The sequence below is a fragment of the Staurois parvus genome, unplaced genomic scaffold (genome assembly GCF_062004578.1).
Source record: "Staurois parvus isolate SC_StPar_1 unplaced genomic scaffold, SC_StPar_1.0 ptg000254l, whole genome shotgun sequence".
Lineage (NCBI taxonomy): Eukaryota > Metazoa > Chordata > Amphibia > Anura > Ranidae > Staurois > Staurois parvus.
This window is the reverse complement of record NW_028318050.1, coordinates 572334-593160: the sequence shown is the minus strand read 5'-3', so window position 1 is coordinate 593160 and position 20827 is coordinate 572334. Positions and strand designations below refer to the sequence as shown.

General features: G+C 38.4%; 1 protein-coding gene across 1 annotated transcript in view; it reads right to left on the bottom strand.

Moving 5' to 3' along the window:
* Positions 1–20827, bottom strand: part of LOC149459559 (uromodulin-like) — an 81225-nt gene that overhangs the window by 26660 nt on the left and 33738 nt on the right. Inside the window, 1 exon segment of the mRNA XM_089680964.1 lies at positions 19092–19925. Within this exon segment, the coding sequence (XP_089537090.1) occupies positions 19092–19925 (834 nt within the window).

Here is a 20827-nt window from a genome sequence, read left to right as displayed (position 1 = left end):
GGAGGGGGTAGAGGTACAGGAGGAAATGGCTGTGGGGGATGGAGTGGAAGGAGGAGGGAAGGGCAGCGGCTGTTAGGTGAGGGTGGGGTAGGCTTCCCTGAAGAGGTGGGTTTTCAGGGAGCGCCTGAAGGTGAGGAGGGAAGGTGACAGTCTGATGGGATATGATCTCCATGTATAATACATAAGGGGGGATATGATCGCCATGTATAATACATAAGGGGGGATATGATTTCCATGTATAATACATAAGGGGGGATATGATCTCCATGTATAATACATAAGGGGGATATGATCACCATGTATAATACATAAGGGGGGATATGATCTCCATGTATAATACATAAGGGGGATATGATCTCCATGTATAATACATTAGGGGGGATATGATCTCCATGTATAATACATAAGGGGGGATATGATCTCCATGTATAATACATAAGGGGGGATATGATCTCCATGTATAATACATAAGGGGGATATGATCACCATGTATAATACATAAGGGGGATATGATCTCCATGTATAATACATAAGGGGGGATATAATCTCCATGTATAATACATAAGGGGGGATATGATCTCCATGTATAATACATAAGGGGGGATATGATCTCCATGTATAATACATAAGGGGGATATGATCTGCATGTATAATACATAAGGGGGGATATGATCTCCATGTATAATACATAAGGGGGATATGATCTCCATGTATAATACATAAGGGTTTATGATCTCCATGTATAATACATAAGATAATACATAAGGGGGGATATGATCTCCATGTATAATACATAAGGGGGGATATGATCTCCATGTATAATACATAAGTGGGGGATATGATCTCCATGTATAATACATAAGGGGGGATATGATCTCCATGTATAATACATAAGGGGGGATATGATCTCCATGTATAATACATAAGGGGGATATGATCACCATGTATAATACATAAGGGGGGATATGATCTCCATGTATAATACATAAGGGGGGATATGATCTCCATGTATAATACATAAGGGGGGATATGAACTCCATGTATAATACATAAGGGGGATATGATCTCCATGTATAATACATAAGGGGGATACGATCTCCATGTATAATACATAAGGGGGGATATGATCTCCATGTATAATACATAAGGGGGGATATGATCTCCATGTATAATACATAAGGGGGATATGATCTCCATGTATAATACATAAGGGGGATATGATCTCCATGTATAATACATAAGGGGGGATATGATCTCCATGTATAATACATAAGGGGGGGATATGATCTCCATGTATAATACATAAGGGGGGATATGATCTCCATGTATAATACATAAGGGCGATATGATCTCCATGTATAATACATAAGGGGGGATATGATCTCCATGTATAATACATAAGGGGGGGATATGATCTCCATGTATAATACATAAGGGGGGATATGATCTCCATGTATAATACATAGGGGGATATGATCTCCATGTATAATACATAAGGGGGGATATGATCTCCATGTATAATACATAAGGGGGATATGATCTCCATGTATAATACATAAGGGGGGATGTGATCACCATGTATAATACATAAGGGGGGATATGATCTCCATGTATAATACATAAGGGGGATATGATCTCCATGTATAATACATAAGGGGGATATGATCACCATGTATAATACATAAGGGGGGATATGATCTCCATGTATAATACATAGGTGGGATATGATCTCCATGTATAATACATAAGGGGGGATGTGATCACCATGTATAATACATAAGGGGGGGGATATGATCTCCATGTATAATACATAAGGGGGGGGGGGGGGGTATGATCTCCATGTATAATACATAAGAGGGGATATGATCTCCATGTATAATACATAAGTGGGATATGATCTCCATGTATAATACATAAGGGGGGATATGATCTCCATGTATAATACATAAGGAGGGATATGATCTCCATGTATAATACATAAGGGGGGGATATGATCTCCATGTATAATACATAAGGGGGGATATGATCTCCATGTATAATAAATAAGGGGGGGATATGATCTCCATGTATAATACATAAGGGGGATACAATCTCCATGTATAATACATAAGGGGGGATATGATCTCCATGTATAATACATAAAGGGGGGATATGATCTCCATGTATAATACATAAGGGGGATATGATCTCCATGTATAATACATAAGGGAGGGATATGATCTCCATGTATAATACATAAGGGGGATATGATCTCCATGTATAATACATAAGGGGGGATATGATCTCCATGTATAATACATAAGGGGGGATATGATCTCCATGTATAATACATAAGGGGGGATATGATCTCCATGTATAATACATAAGGGGGGATATGATCTCCATGTATAATACATAAGGGGGATATGATCTCCATGTATAATACATAAGGGGGATATGATCACCATGTATAATACATAAGTGGGATATGATCTCCATGTATAATACATAAGGGGGGATGTGATCACCATGTATAATACATAAGGGGGGGGGGATATGATCTCCATGTATAATACAAAAGGGGGGGGGAGGGGGTATGATCTCCATGTATAATACATAAGAGGGGATATGATCTCCATGTATAATACATAAGGGGGGATATGATCTCCATGTATAATACATAAAGGGGGGATATGATCTCCATGTATAATACATAAGGGGGATATGATCTCCATGTATAATACATAAGGGGGGATATGATCTCCATGTATAATACATAAGGGGGGGATATGATCTCCATGTATAATACATAAGGGGGGATGTGATCACCATGTATAATATATAAGGGGGGATATGATCTCCATGTATAATACATAAGGGGGATATGATCTCCATGTATAATACATAAGGGGGATATGATCACCATGTATAATACATAAGGGGGGATATGATCTCCATGTATAATACATAAGTGGGATATGATCTCCATGTATAATACATAAGGGGGGATGTGATCACCATGTATAATACATAAGGGAGGGGGATATGATCTTCATGTATAATACATAAGGGGGGGGGAGGGGGTATGATTTCCATGTATAATACATAAGAGGGGATATGATCTCCATGTATAATACATAAGGGGGGATATGATCTCCATGTATAATACATAAGTGGGATATGATCTCCATGTATAATACATAAGGGGGGGATATGATCTCCATGTATAATACATAAGGAGGGATATGATCTCCATGTATAATACATAAGGGGGGGATATGATCTCCATGTATAATACATAAGGGGGGATATGATCTCCATGTATAATACATAAGGGGGGATATGATCTCCATGTATAATAAATAAGGGGGGGATATGATCTCCATGTATAATACATAAGGGGGATACAATCTCCATGTATAATACATAAGGGGGGATATGATCTCCATGTATAATACATAAAGGGGGGATATGATCTCCATGTATAATACATAAGGGGGATATGATCTCCATGTATAATACATAAGGGGGATATGATCTCCATGTATAATACATAAGGGGGGATATGATCTCCATGTATAATACATAAGGGGGGGATATGATCTCCATGTATAATACATAAGGGGGAATATGATCTCCATGTATAATACATAAGGGGGATATGATCTCCATGTATAATACATAAGGGGGGATATGATCTCCATGTATAATACATAAGGGGGGGATATGATCTCCATGTATAATACATAAGGGGGGATATGATCTCCATGTATAATACATAAGGGGGATATGATCTCCATGTATAATACATAAGGGGGATACGATCTCCATGTATAATACATAAGGGGGGATATGATCTCCATGTATAATACATAAGGGGGGATATGATCTCCATGTATAATACATAAGGGGGATATGATCTCCATGTATAATACATAAGGGGGATATGATCTCCATGTATAATACATAAGGGGGATATGATCTCTATGTATAATACATAAGGGGGGATATGATCACCATGTATAATACATAAGGGGGATATGATCTCCATGTATAATACATAAGGGGGGATATGATCACCATGTATAATACATAAGGGGGGATATGATCTCCATGTATAATACATAAGGGGGGATATGATCTCCATGTATAATACATAAGGGGGATATGATCTCCATGTATAATTCATAAGGCGGGATATGATCTCCATGTATAATACATAAGGGGGGATATGATCTCCATGTATAATACATAAGGCGGGATATGATCTCCATGTATAATACATAAGGGGGGATATGTTCTCCATGTATAATACATAAGGCGGGATATGATCTCCATGTATAATACATAAGGGGGGATATGATCTCCATGTATAATACATAAGGGGGGATATGATCTCCATGTATAATACATAAGGGGGGATATGATCTCCATGTATAATACATAGGGGGATATGATCTCCATGTATAATACATAAGGGGGGATATGATCTCCTTGTATAATACATAAGGGGGGATATGATCTCCATGTATAATACATAAGGGGGGATATGATCTCCATGTATAATACATAAGGGGGGATATGATCTCCATGTATAAAACATAAGGGGGGATATGATCTCCATGTATAATACATAAGGGGGGATATGATCTCCATGTATAATACATAAGGGGGATATGATCTCCATGTATAATACATAAGGGGGATATGATCTCCATGTATAATACATAAGGGGGGGTATGATCTCCATGTATAATACATAAGGGGGATATGATCTCCATGTATAATACATAAGGGGGGATATGTTCTCCATGTATAATACATAAGGCGGGATATGATCTCCATGTATAATACATAAGGGGGGATATGATCTCCATGTATAATACATAAGGGGGGATATGATCTCCATGTATAATACATAAGGTGGATATGATCTCCATGTATAATACATAAGGGGGGATATGATCTCCATGTATAATACATAAGGGGGATATGATCTCCATGTATAATACATAATGGGGGATATGATCTCCATGTATAATACATAAGGGGGGATATGATCTCCATGTAATATACATAAGGGGGGATATGATCTCCATGTATAATACATAAGGGGGATATGATCTCCATGTATAATACATAAGGCGGGATATGATCTCCATGTATAATACATAAGGGGGATATGATCTCCATGTATAACACATAAGGGGGATATGATCGCCATGTATAATACATAAGGGGGGATATGATTTCCATGTATAATACATAAGGGGGGATATGATCTCCATGTATAATACATAAGGGGGATATGATCACCATGTATAATACATAAGGGGGGATATGATCTCCATGTATAATACATAAGGGGGATATGATCTCCATGTATAATACATTAGGGGGGATATGATCACCATGTATAATACATAAGGGGGGATATGATCTCCATGTATAATACATAAGGGGGGATATGATCTCCATGTATAATACATAAGGGGGGATATGATCTCCATGTATAATACATAAGGGGGATATGATCACCATGTATAATACATAAGGGGGATATGATCTCCATGTATAATACATAAGGGGGGATATAATCTCCATGTATAATACATAAGGGGGGATATGATCTCCATGTATAATACATAAGGGGGGATATGATCTCCATGTATAATACATAAGGGGGGATATGATCTGCATGTATAATACATAAGGGGGGATATGATCTCCATGTATAATACATAAGGGGGATATGATCTCCATGTATAATACATAAGGGGGGATATGATCTCTATGTATAATTCATAAGGGGGATATGGTCTCCATGTATAATACATAAGATAATACATAAGGGGGGATATGATCTCCATGTATAATATATAAGGGGGGATATGATCTCCATGTATAATACATAAGGGGGATATGATCTCCATGTATAATACATAAGGGGGGATATGATCTCCATGTATAATACATAAGGGGGATATGATCTCCATGTATAATACATAAGGGGGATATGATCTCCATGTATAATACATAAGGGGGGGATATGATCTCCATGTATAATACATAAGGGGGGTATGATCTCCATTTATAATACATAAGGGGGGATATGATCTCCATGTATAATACATAAGGGGGGATATGATCTCCATGTATAATACATAAGGGAGGATATGATCTCCATGTATAACACATAAGGGGGGGATATGATCTCCATGTATAATACATAAGGGGGGATATGATCGCCATGTATAATACATAAGGGGGGATATGATTTCCATGTATAATACATAAGGGGGGATATGATCTCCATGTATAATACATAAGGGGGATATGATCACCATGTATAATACATAAGGGGGATATGATCTCCATGTATAATACATAAGGGGGATATGATCTCCATGTATAATACATAAGGGGGGGATATGATCTCCATGTATAATACATAAGGGGGGATATGATCTCCATGTATAATACATAAGGGGGGATATGATCTCCATGTATAATACATAAGGGGGGATATGATCTCCATGTATAATACATAAGGGGGGATATGATCTCCATGTATAATAAATAAGGGGGGGATATGATCTCCATGTATAATACATAAGGGGGATACAATCTCCATGTATAATACATAAGGGGGGATATGATCTCCATGTATAATACATAAAGGGGGGATATGATCTCCATGTATAATACATAAGGGGGATATGATCTCCATGTATAATACATAAGGGAGGGATATGATCTCCATGTATAATACATAAGGGGGATATGATCTCCATGTATAATACATAAGGGGGGATATGATCTCCATGTATAATACATAAGGGGGGATATGATCCCCATGTATAATACATAAGGGGGGGATATGATCTCCATGTATAATACATAAGGGGGGATATGATCTCCATGTATAATACATAAGGGGGATATGATCTCCATGTATAATACATAAGGGGGATATGATCACCATGTATAATACATAAGGGGGGATATGATCTCCATGTATAATACATAAGTGGGATATGATCTCCATGTATAATACATAAGTGGGATATGATCTCCATGTATAATACATAAGGGGGGATGTGATCACCATGTATAATACATAAGGGGGGGGATATGATCTCCATGTATAATACATAAGGGGGGGGGGGAGGGGGTATGATCTCCATGTATAATACATAAGAGGGGATATGATCTCCATGTATAATACATAAGGGGGGATATGATCTCCATGTATAATACATAAAGGGGGGATATGATCTCCATGTATAATACATAAGGGGGATATGATCTCCATGTATAATACATAAGGGGGGATATGATCTCCATGTATAATACATAAGGGGGGGATATGATCTCCATGTATTATACATAAGGGGGGATGTGATCACCATGTATAATACATAAGGGGGGATATGATCTCCATGTATAATACATAAGGGGGATATGATCTCCATGTATAATACATAAGGGGGATATGATCACCATGTATAATACATAAGGGGGGATATGATCTCCATGTATAATACATAAGTGGGATATGATCTCCATGTATAATACATAAGGGGGGATGTGATCACCATGTATAATACATAAGGGGGGGGGATATGATCTCCATGTATAATACATAAGGGGGGGGGGGGTATGATCTCCATGTATAATACATAAGAGGGGATATGATCTCCATATATAATACATAAGGGGGGATATGATCTCCATGTATAATACATAAGTGGGATATGATCTCCATGTATAATACATAAGGGGGGGATATGATCTCCATGTATAATACATAAGGAGGGATATGATCTCCATGTATAATACATAAGGGGGGGATATGATCTCCATGTATAATACATAAGGGGGGATATGATCTCCATGTATAATACATAAGGGGGGATATGATCTCCATGTATAATAAATAAGGGGGGGATATGATCTCCATGTATAATACATAAGGGGGATACAATCTCCATGTATAATACATAAGGGGGGATATGATCTCCATGTATAATACATAAAGGGGGGATATGATCTCCATGTATAATACATAAGGGGGATATGATCTTCATGTATAATACATAAGGGGGATATGATCTCCATGTATAATACATAAGGGGGGATATGATCTCCATGTATAATACATAAGGGGGGGATATGATCTCCATGTATAATACATAAGGGGGAATATGATCTCCATGTATAATACATAAGGGGGATATGATCTCCATGTATAATACATAAGGGGGGATATGATCTCCATGTATAATACATAAGGGGGGGATATGATCTCCATGTATAATACATAAGGGGGGATATGATCTCCATGTATAATACATAAGGGGGATATGATCTCCATGTATAATACATAAGGGGGATACGATCTCCATGTATAATACATAAGGGGGGATATGATCTCCATGTATAATACATAAGGGGGGATATGATCTCCATGTATAATACATAAGGGGGATATGATCTCCATGTATAATACATAAGGGGGATATGATCTCCATGTATAATACATAAGGGGGGATATGATCACCATGTATAATACATAAGGGGGATATGATCTCCATGTATAATACATAAGGGGGGATATGATCACCATGTATAATACATAAGGGGGATATGATCTCCATGTATAATACATAAGGGGGGATATGATCACCATGTATAATACATAAGGGGGGATATGATCTCCATGTATAATACATAAGGGGGGATATGATCTCCATGTATAATACATAAGGGGGATATGATCTCCATGTATAATACATAAGGCGGGATATGATCTCCATGTATAATACATAAGGGGGGATATGATCTCCATGTATAATACATAAGGCGGGATATGATCTCCATGTATAATACATAAGGGGGGATATGTTCTCCATGTATAATACATAAGGCGGGATATGATCTCCATGTATAATACATAAGGGGGGATATGATCTCCATGTATAATACATAAGGGGGGATATGATCTCCATGTATAATACATAAGGGGGGATATGATCTCCATGTATAATACATAGGGGGATATGATCTCCATGTATAATACATAAGGGGGGATATGATCTCCATGTATAATACATAAGGGGGGATATGATCTCCATGTATAATACATAAGGGGGGATATGATCTCCATGTATAATACATAAGGGGGGATATGATCTCCATGTATAAAACATAAGGGGGGATATGATCTCCATGTATAATACATAAGGGGGGATATGATCTCCATGTATAATACATAAGGGGGGATATGATCTCCATGTATAATACATAAGGGGGATATGATCTCCATGTATAATACATAATGGGGGATATGATCTTCATGTATAATACATAAGGGGGGATATCATCTCCATGTATAATACATAAGGGGGGATGTGATCTCCATGTATAATACATAAGGGGGATATGATCTCCATGTATAAAACATAAGGCGGGATATGATCTCCATGTATAATACATAAGGGGGGATATGATCTCCATGTTTAATACATAAGGCGGGATATGATCTCCATGTATAATACATAAGGGGGGGTATGATCTCCATGTATAATACATAAGGGGGATATGATCTCCATGTATAATACATAAGGGGGGATATGTTCTCCATGTATAATACATAAGGCGGGATATGATCTCCATGTATAATACATAAGGGGGGATATGATCTCCATGTATAATACATAAGGGGGGATATGATCTCCATGTATAATACATAAGGGGGATATGATCTCCATGTATAATACATAAGGGGGGATATGATCTCCATGTATAATACATAAGGGGGATATGATCTCCATGTATAATACATAATGGGGGATATGATCTCCATGTATAATACATAAGGGGGGATATGATCTCCATGTAATATACATAAGGGGGGATATGATCTCCATGTATAATACATAAGGGGGATATGATCTCCATGTATAATACATAAGGCGGGATATGATCTCCATGTATAATACATAAGGGGGATATGATCTCCATGTATAACACATAAGGGGGATATGATCGCCATGTATAATACATAAGGGGGGATATGATTTCCATGTATAATACATAAGGGGGGATATGATCTCCATGTATAATACATAAGGGGGATATGATCACCATGTATAATACATAAGGGGGGATATGATCTCCATGTATAATACATAAGGGGGATATGATCTCCATGTATAATACATTAGGGGGGATATGATCACCATGTATAATACATAAGGGGGGATATGATCTCCATGTATAATACATAAGGGGGGATATGATCTCCATGTATAATACATAAGGGGGGATATGATCTCCATGTATAATACATAAGGGGGATATGATCACCATGTATAATACATAAGGGGGATATGATCTCCATGTATAATACATAAGGGGGGATATAATCTCCATGTATAATACATAAGGGGGGATATGATCTCCATGTATAATACATAAGGGGGGATATGATCTCCATGTATAATACATAAGGGGGGATATGATCTGCATGTATAATACATAAGGGGGGATATGATCTCCATGTATAATACATAAGGGGGATATGATCTCCATGTATAATACATAAGGGTTTATGATCTCCATGTATAATTCATAAGGGGGATATGATCTCCATGTATAATACATAAGATAATACATAAGGGGGGATATGATCTCCATGTATAATACATAAGGGGGGATATGATCTCCATGTATAATACATAAGGGGGATATGATCTCCATGTATAATACATAAGGGGGGATATGATCTCCATGTATAATACATAAGGGGGATATGATCTCCATGTATAATACATAAGGGGGATATGATCTCCATGTATAATACATAAGGGGGGGATATGATCTCCATGTATAATACATAAGGGGGGTATGATCTCCATTTATAATACATAAGGGGGGATATGATCTCCATGTATAATACATAAGGGGGGATATGATCTCCATGTATAATACATAAGGGGGGATATGATCTCCATGTATAACACATAAGGGGGGGATATGATCTCCATGTATAATACATAAGGGGGGATATGATCGCCATGTATAATACATAAGGGGGGATATGATTTCCATGTATAATACATAAGGGGGGATATGATCTCCATGTATAATACATAAGGGGGATATGATCACCATGTATAATACATAAGGGGGGATATGATCTCCATGTATAATACATAAGGGGGATATGATCTCCATGTATAATACATTAGGGGGGATATGATCTCCATGTATAATACATAAGGGGGGATATGATCTCCATGTATAATACATAAGGGGGGATATGATCTCCATGTATAATACATAAGGGGGATATGATCACCATGTATAATACATAAGGGGGATATGATCTCCATGTATAATACATAAGGGGGGATATAATCTCCATGTATAATACATAAGGGGGGATATGATCTCCATGTATAATACATAAGGGGGGGATATGATCTCCATGTATAATACATAAGGGGGGATATGATCTCCATGTATAATACATAAGGGGGGATATGATCTCCATGTATAATACATAAGGGGGGATATGATCTCCATGTATAATACATAAGGGGGGATATGATCACCATGTATAATACATAAGGGGGGATATGATCTCCATGTATAATACATAAGGGGGGATATGATCTCCATGTATAATACATAAGGGGGGATATGATCTCCATGTATAATACATAAGGGAGATATGATCTCCATGTATAATACATAAGGGGGATACGATCTCCATGTATAATACATAAGGGGGGATATGATCTCCATGTATAATACATAAGGGGGGATATGATCTCCATGTATAATACATAAGGGGGATATGATCTCCATGTATAATACATAAGGGGGATATGATCTCCATGTATAATACATAAGGGGGGATATGATCTCCATGTATAATACATAAGGGGGGGATATGATCTCCATGTATAATACATAAGGGGGGATATGATCTCCATGTATAATACATAAGGGGGATATGATCTCCATGTATAATACATAAGGGGGGATATGATCTCCATGTATAATACATAAGGGGGGGATATGATCTCCATGTATAATACATAAGGGGGGATATGATCTCCATGTATAATACATAAGGGGGATATGATCTCCATGTATAATACATAAGGGGGGATATGATCTCCATGTATAATACATAAGGGGGATATGATCTCCATGTATAATACATAAGGGGGGATGTGATCACCATGTATAATACATAAGGGGGGATATGATCTCCATGTATAATACATAAGGGGGATATGATCTCCATGTATAATACATAAGGTGGATATGATCACCATGTATAATACATAAGGGGGGATATGATCTCCATGTATAATACATAAGTGGGATATGATCTCCATGTATAATACATAAGGGGGGATGTGATCACCATGTATAATACATAAGGGGGGGGATATGATCTCCATGTATAATACATAAGGGGGGGGGGGAGGGGGTATGATCTCCATGTATAATACATAAGAGGGGATATGATCTCCATGTATAATACATAAGGGGGGATATGATCTCCATGTATAATACATAAGTGGGATATGATCTCCATGTATAATACATAAGGGGGGATATGATCTCCATGTATAATACATAAGGAGGGATATGATCTCCATGTATAATACATAAGGGGGGGATATGATCTCCATGTATAATACATAAGGGGGGATATGATCTCCATGTATAATAAATAAGGGGGGGATATGATCTCCATGTATAATACATAAGGGGGATACAATCTCCATGTATAATACATAAGGGGGGATATGATCTCCATGTATAATACATAAAGGGGGGATATGATCTCCATGTATAATACATAAGGGGGATATGATCTCCATGTATAATACATAAGGGAGGGATATGATCTCCATGTATAATACATAAGGGGGATATGATCTCCATGTATAATACATAAGGGGGGATATGATCTCCATGTATAATACATAAGGGGGGATATGATCTCCATGTATAATACATAAGGGGGGGATATGATCTCCATGTATAATACATAAGGGGGGATATGATCTCCATGTATAATACATAAGGGGGATATGATCTCCATGTATAATACATAAGGGGGATATGATCACCATGTATAATACATAAGGGGGGATATGATCTCCATGTATAATACATAAGTGGGATATGATCTCCATGTATAATACATAAGTGGGATATGATCTCCATGTATAATACATAAGGGGGGATGTGATCACCATGTATAATACATAAGGGGGGGGGGATATGATCTCCATGTATAATACATAAGGGGGGGGGAGGGGGTATGATCTCCATGTATAATACATAAGAGGGGATATGATCTCCATGTATAATACATAAGGGGGGATATGATCTCCATGTATAATACATAAAGGGGGGATATGATCTCCATGTATAATACATAAGGGGGATATGATCTCCATGTATAATACATAAGGGGGGATATGATCTCCATGTATAATACATAAGGGGGGGATATGATCTCCATGTATAATACATAAGGGGGGATATGATCTCCATGTATAATACATAAGGGGGATATGATCTCCATGTATAATACATAAGGGAGATATGATCTCCATGTATAATACATAATGGGGGATATGATCTCCATGTATAATACATAAGGGGGGATATGATCTCCATGTATAATACATAAGTGGGATATGATCTCCATGTATAATACATAAGGGGGGATGTGATCACCATGTATAATACATAAGGGGGGGGGGGATATGATCTCCATGTATAATACATAAGGGGGGGGAGGGGGTATGATCTCCATGTATAATACATAAGAGGGGATATGATCTCCATGTATAATACATAAGGGGGGATATGATCTCCATGTATAATACATAAGTGGGATATGATCTCCATGTATAATACATAAGGGGGGGATATGATCTCCATGTATAATACATAAGGAGGGATATGATCTCCATGTATAATACATAAGGGGGGGATATGATCTCCATGTATAATACATAAGGGGGGATATGATCTCCATGTATAATACATAAGGGGGGATATGATCTCCATGTATAATAAATAAGGGGGGGATATGATCTCCATGTATAATACATAAGGGGGATACAATCTCCATGTATAATACATAAGGGGGGATATGATCTCCATGTATAATACATAAAGGGGGGATATGATCTCCATGTATAATACATAAGGGGGATATGATCTCCATGTATAATACATAAGGGGGATATGATCTCCATGTATAATACATAAGGGGGGATATGATCTCCATGTATAATACATAAGGGGGGGATATGATCTCCATGTTTAATACATAAGGGGGAATATGATCTCCATGTATAATACATAAGGGGGATATGATCTCCATGTATAATACATAAGGGGGGATATGATCTCCATGTATAATACATAAGGGGGGGATATGATCTCCATGTATAATACATAAGGGGGGATATGATCTCCATGTATAATACATAAGGGGGATATGATCTCCATGTATAATACATAAGGGGGATATGATCTCCATGTATAATACATAAGGGGGGATGTGATCACCATGTATAATACATAAGGGGGGATATGATCTCCATGTATAATACATAAGGGGGGGGTATGATCTCCATGTATAATACATAAGGGGGATATGATCTCCATGTATAATACATAAGGGGGGATATGATCTCCATGTATAATACATAAGGGGGGGATATGATCTCCATGTATAATACATAAGGGGGGATATGATCTCCATGTATAATACATAAGGGGGGATATGATCTCCATGTATAATACATAAGGGGAGATATGATCTCCATGTATAATACATAAGGGGGGGATATGATCTCCATGTATAATACATAAGGGGGGATATGATCTCCATGTATAATACATAAGGGGGATATGATCTCCATGTATAATACATAAGGGGGGATATGATCTCCATGTATAATACATAAGGGGGGATATGATCTCCATGTATATTCATAAGTGGGATATGATCTCCATGTATAATACATAAGGGGGGATATGATCTCCATGTATAATACATAAGGGGGGATATGATCTCCATGTATAATACATAAGGGGGGATATGATCTCCATGTATAATACATAAGTGGGATATGATCTCCATGTATAATACATAAGTGGGATATGATCTCCATGTATAATACATAAGGGGGGATATGATCTCCATGTATAATACATAAGTGGGATATGATCTCCATGTATAATACATAAGGGGGGATATGATCTCCATGTATAATACATAAGGGGGGATATGATCTCCATGTATAATACATAAGGGGGGATATGATCTCCATGTATAATACATAAGGGGGGATATGATCTCCATGTATAATACATAAGGGGGATATGATCTCCATGTATAATACATAAGGGGGGTATGACCTCCATGTATAATACATAAGGGGGGATATGATCTCCATGTATAATACATAAGGAGGGATATGATCTCCATGTATAATACATAAGGGGGGGATATGATCTCCATGTATAATACATAAGGGGGGATATGATCTCCATGTATAATACATAAGGGGGGATATGATCTCCATGTATAATACATAAGGAGGGATATGATCTCCATGTATAATACATAAGGGGGGATATGATCTCCATGTATAATACATAAGAGGGGATATGATCTCCATGTATAATACATAAGGGGGGGATATGATCTCCATGTATAATACATAAGGGGGATTCAATCTCCATGTATAATACATAAGGGGGGATATGATCTCCATGTATAATACATAAAGGGGGGATATGATCTCCATGTATAATACATAAGGGGGATATGATCACCATGTATAATACATAAGGGGGGATATGATCTGCATGTATAATACATAAGGGGGATATGATCTCCATGTATAATACATAAGGGGGGGATATGATCTCCATGTATAATACATAAAGGGGGGATATGATCTCCATGTATAATACATAAGGGGGATATGATCTCCATGTATAATACATAAGGGGGGGATATGATCTCCATGTATAATACATAAGGGGGGATATGATCTCCATGTATAATACATAAGGGGGGATATGATCACCATGTATAATACATAAGGGGGGATATGATCTCCATGTATAATACATAAGGGGGGATATGATCTCCATGTATAATACATAAGGGGGATATGATCTCCATGTATAATACATAAGGGGGGATATGATCTCCATGTATAATACATAAGGGGGGATATGATCTCATGTATAATACATAAGGGGGATATGATCTCCATGTATAATACATAAGGGGGATATGATCTCCATGTATAATACATAAGGGGGGATATGATCTCCATGTATAATACATAAGGGGGGGATATGATCTCCATGTATAATACATAAGGGGGGATATGATCTCCATGTATAATACATAAGGGGGATATGATCTCCATGTATAATACATAAGGGGGGATATGATCTCCATGTATAATACATAAGGGGGGATATGATCTCCATGTATAATACATAAGGGGGGATATGATCTCCATGTATAATACATAAGGGGGGATATGATCTCCATGTATAATACATAAGGGGGATATGATCTCCATGTATAAATACATAAGTGGTCTATATAGTGAACTTAGCATTGACTGTTTCACCTTCAGATCATCACAGAAAAGAGATTTAAGCTCCACATACGGAAAGGCTTCTTCACAGTAAGAGCTGTGAAAATGTGGAATAATTTCCCTCCAGAACTAGTAAAAAAAACAACAAACAAAAATTCACAGCTCACCAGCCAGCCTGCAGCAATTCAAATTTACCCTGTCTAACTGTTCACCTTAAAATCAAGGGGTTTAGTTGGCATACATTTGCAAATATATGTGTAAGCTGCAGTGGACACATCATGGCACCCCAGTGTACTGCAGTCCTAACTCTATAATTTTGAGAGACTCCAAAGTTGGGCCCATATATAATGATGGATAGATTGATGGCAGATATGTCTGAAGGGAGCCCACCCCTCCTTAAAGGTATAGGGAAGCATTGGACACCCAGCAAGAGCACAAAGGCACCAAAGGTATCCAGTGGGTCTCCTCACCAATTCACCAACAGTACAAACAAATGGAAAAGGGCCTGACCTATAACTGGTCTTTACACAATAATAGTAGTCAAGCTCTGCCTAATCATAATTTCACCAACATATACATTGTGTCTGATTATACAATAATTCTTCTCAAAGTCCATACACTGAGCATAACCGTTCAATCTGTTAATCCGTATCTGTGCTGTGATCTTCTTAAAAGTGCTAAGAGACACACTGTGCTCCCCACCGGTGACGCCCCTCGCTCACCGACTCGCGGGGACTCTTAGGTTTGAATAAGAGTCTAATACGCTTAGTGGGAAGATACTGGCACTGCTGGTACTTGTAGTTCTTCTCGGATTGGATATGCTCCTTAGTCGTGGAGATGCAGTGGTTATAAATTTAGACACTCATAGGGAATGAAGAGAGCGGCCACATAGCGTAATTCCGTTTATTTAAAATTTCCAGGTAAAATAAATGCATGGCGCTCACATTATTAAAATAAACACCACGCATTAAAGTTGTCAAACGGAAGCGGCGCACCACCTCCAAGCTTCGTGTGGCCTTCAGATGAGCACAACAGTGCGTAGAGAGCTTCATGGAATGGGTTTCCGTGGCCGAGCAGCTGCATCCAAGTTTTACATCACCAAATGCAATGCAAAGCGTCGGATGCCGTGGTGTAAAGCATGCACCCACTAGACTCTAGAGCAGTGGAGATGCTACTTTGTCTGGCAATCCAATGGACATGTCTGGGTTTGGTGGTTACCAGGAGAACGGTACTTGCCTGACTGCATTGTGCTAAGTGTAAAGTTTGGAGGAGGGGGGATTATGATGTGGGGTTGTTTTTCGGGGGTTGGACTTGGCCCCCTAGTTCCAGTGCAGGGAACTTTTAAGGCATCAGCATATCAAGACATTTTAGACAATTTCATGCTCCCAACTTTGTGGGAAGAGTTTGGGGATGGCCCCTTCCTGTTCCAACATGACTGCGCACCAGTGCACAAAGTAAGGTCCATAAAGACATGGAGGAGCCAGTTTGGGGTGGAGGAACTTGACTGTCCTGCACAGAGTCCTGACCTCAACCCCATAGAACACCTTTGGGATGAATTAGAGTGGAGACTGCGAGCCAGGCCTCCTCCCCCGACATCAGTGCCTAACCTGACAAATGTGCTTCTGAAAGAATGGTCCAACCTTCCCATAGACACTCTCATACACCTTGTGGACGGCCTTCCCAGAAGAGTTGAAGCTGTTATAGCTGCAAAGAGCGGAGCCAACTCAATATTGAACCCTATGGACTAAGACTGGGGGGCCATTAAAGGTCATGTGCGTGGAAAGGGCGGGGCCAACTCAATATTGAACCCTATGGACTAAGACTGGGGGGCCATTAAAGGTCATGTGTGTGGAAAGGCCAGCGGCCCAATACTTTTAGCAATATAATGTACAGTATGTAACTGAATAACACTGATATTCGTACTTAAAGTTCATGTGTAGAAAAAGAATATCCATACAGTGCTTTTATCATGAATTGTTTAGAAGCCCAGTCTAGTCTTTACTGCTATCTATGTCCTGGCAGAGAGCTTCCCCCTCTCTAATAGTCCCGATCTCCATTGTCACCAGGACAGAGAGAGAAAGGTAATCCAACAAGTTACAGTTGTCAGTAGAACAGAAAGAGAGGATACATTTTTCCTGTTTGGGTGACAACTATCTAAGAGAAGATTTCTCCTCACTTTACAGAGATTTTCTCTTCTTGTGGAGTCTCCGGGATTTGAATGAAGGGAGATTTCCTCAACAGGAAAAATTAAACTTACAAGATTTTTGGTTATTAATACACTTGATGATTTGATTTGGATTAACACAACTTCTTAAACAGGAATAGGACACAAATGAACTTGTGATAATTCTTAAATCTTAAACTGATTACAAATACAATGAGAAATCATTTTGGTTAAATGTGAAGGAGCGCATATGTAATATCCATACTTACCTGTACAATATGCGAAGTCGCAGTATGGCGTACTTTGTAGCTTATACACATAAAATCCTTCTGGACACATTTTTACAGAAATATTAGTAGGCTGAGTACAGCAATCAAAATAGTAGGCGGAACAAGCTGTACGATTAACAATGCCATCACTGACTGTAGGGTGGGAGCCGTTCATCCAAATGGGGATAGTAGTCCCACAGCTGCACTCTGGTAGGCAGTGTTCGGGGATTTGCTGGTCATATTCTCCTTTAAACCGATACCATCCAGACAAGGTGTTGTCACAGTGATACCAGGTATTCGGATACGTCGGATAACCACTATAATTATACGTATTAGAAGTGCTGCGCCAGGGGTCACTAAGTACGGTGTGGTTGAAGCAAGGGTCAATACAGGAATAGGATCCAATGTACTTAATGCAGTCTTCACTGGAGTTACATGGAGATCCTTGTTGGCATTCATTGACCTCACAGTGTCTTCCATCTCCATAATATCCATCAGGACAAGTACAGGTGTAATATCCAATAGAATTTCTACATATACCTCCTGGATCACAGTCGTTCAGAGAGCGGTCCGCACACTCATCAATGTCAATACAGCCAAATTCTTTGTAATACTCAAATCCTCTAAAACAACTACAGGTGTAAGATCCGATAGTGTTCACACAGGAACCACCTCCAGAAAAATGACAAGTGTTGGTGTAAAGGTCTTGGCATTCATCCATGTCCTCACAATACAATCCGTTTCCCGCAAATCCCTCTTTACATGTGCACTGCTGGTCCCCACCAAACTCTCCACACGTTGCATTTGGGTGACAATATGAATCAGAGCAGTTTCCTTTAAAACAAAATGTGAGGGAAGGTAAGAGATTGTCATTGTTGTAAAACAAAAAAAAATAAAGTAGGTTAATTTCTGGGGAAAAAAAACATTCTTATAGATGGGTGCAGCAATAGACCTCTGAGATCAATCACAGAGGGAGATAAGTGTCCTACATTCTGCATACACCCCTGGTACTTTCCTGGTTCCTGGTTCTTTTCCACCAATCCTCCTGACCTCAGTGTGCCAACCTTCCCAGGTGTTGTGGCTATTATAAAAGTCCAACTAAAGATTAATTTAATTGTAAGTGTCAGACAAATAGTTGGAAAAGGAGAACCCCCAATGGAGAGTGAAAGATGCCAAGAGACCCATATGGGGGTCAGTAGTCCATAACAAGGTGTCATAGAGATTTATTTACCAAAGGCAAACAGGATGTTCACTTTGCAAGAGAAGTTGCACTTTGCAAGGGAAATTGCCCCAGAGCTGATTGAATGTGGTGAAATTTTACTTTGCAAAGAATGTCCAATTACGTGCAAAGAAAATTAAGAAAAAAAAAAGCTAATTTGAGGAACTTTGCTTAGGAGAGGGCTCCATCCGAGGATCACTCTCTATCTCTTTTAAAACCCTGCTGGGTGTCCACGCTTCAGTGGACCCACTCTTTCTTACGAAATGGGAGAGGGGTCTGTGAGTTACCTTTACAGATGCCCAAAAGGATCGTATCCTCTTTTTGGCACAGAAATCCTCCCTTTGCAGCAAGTATCAAGAAACTACTTACAAAATCATAACCTGATGGTATAGGACCCAATCAATCCTTGCAAAACTCTTCCCAATTAAACTGACCACGGGCAATGTGACCAACACCTGGGCACCATTTTATATATATTTTGGGAATGCCCTAAACTGCAAACTTTTTGGCAATTTGT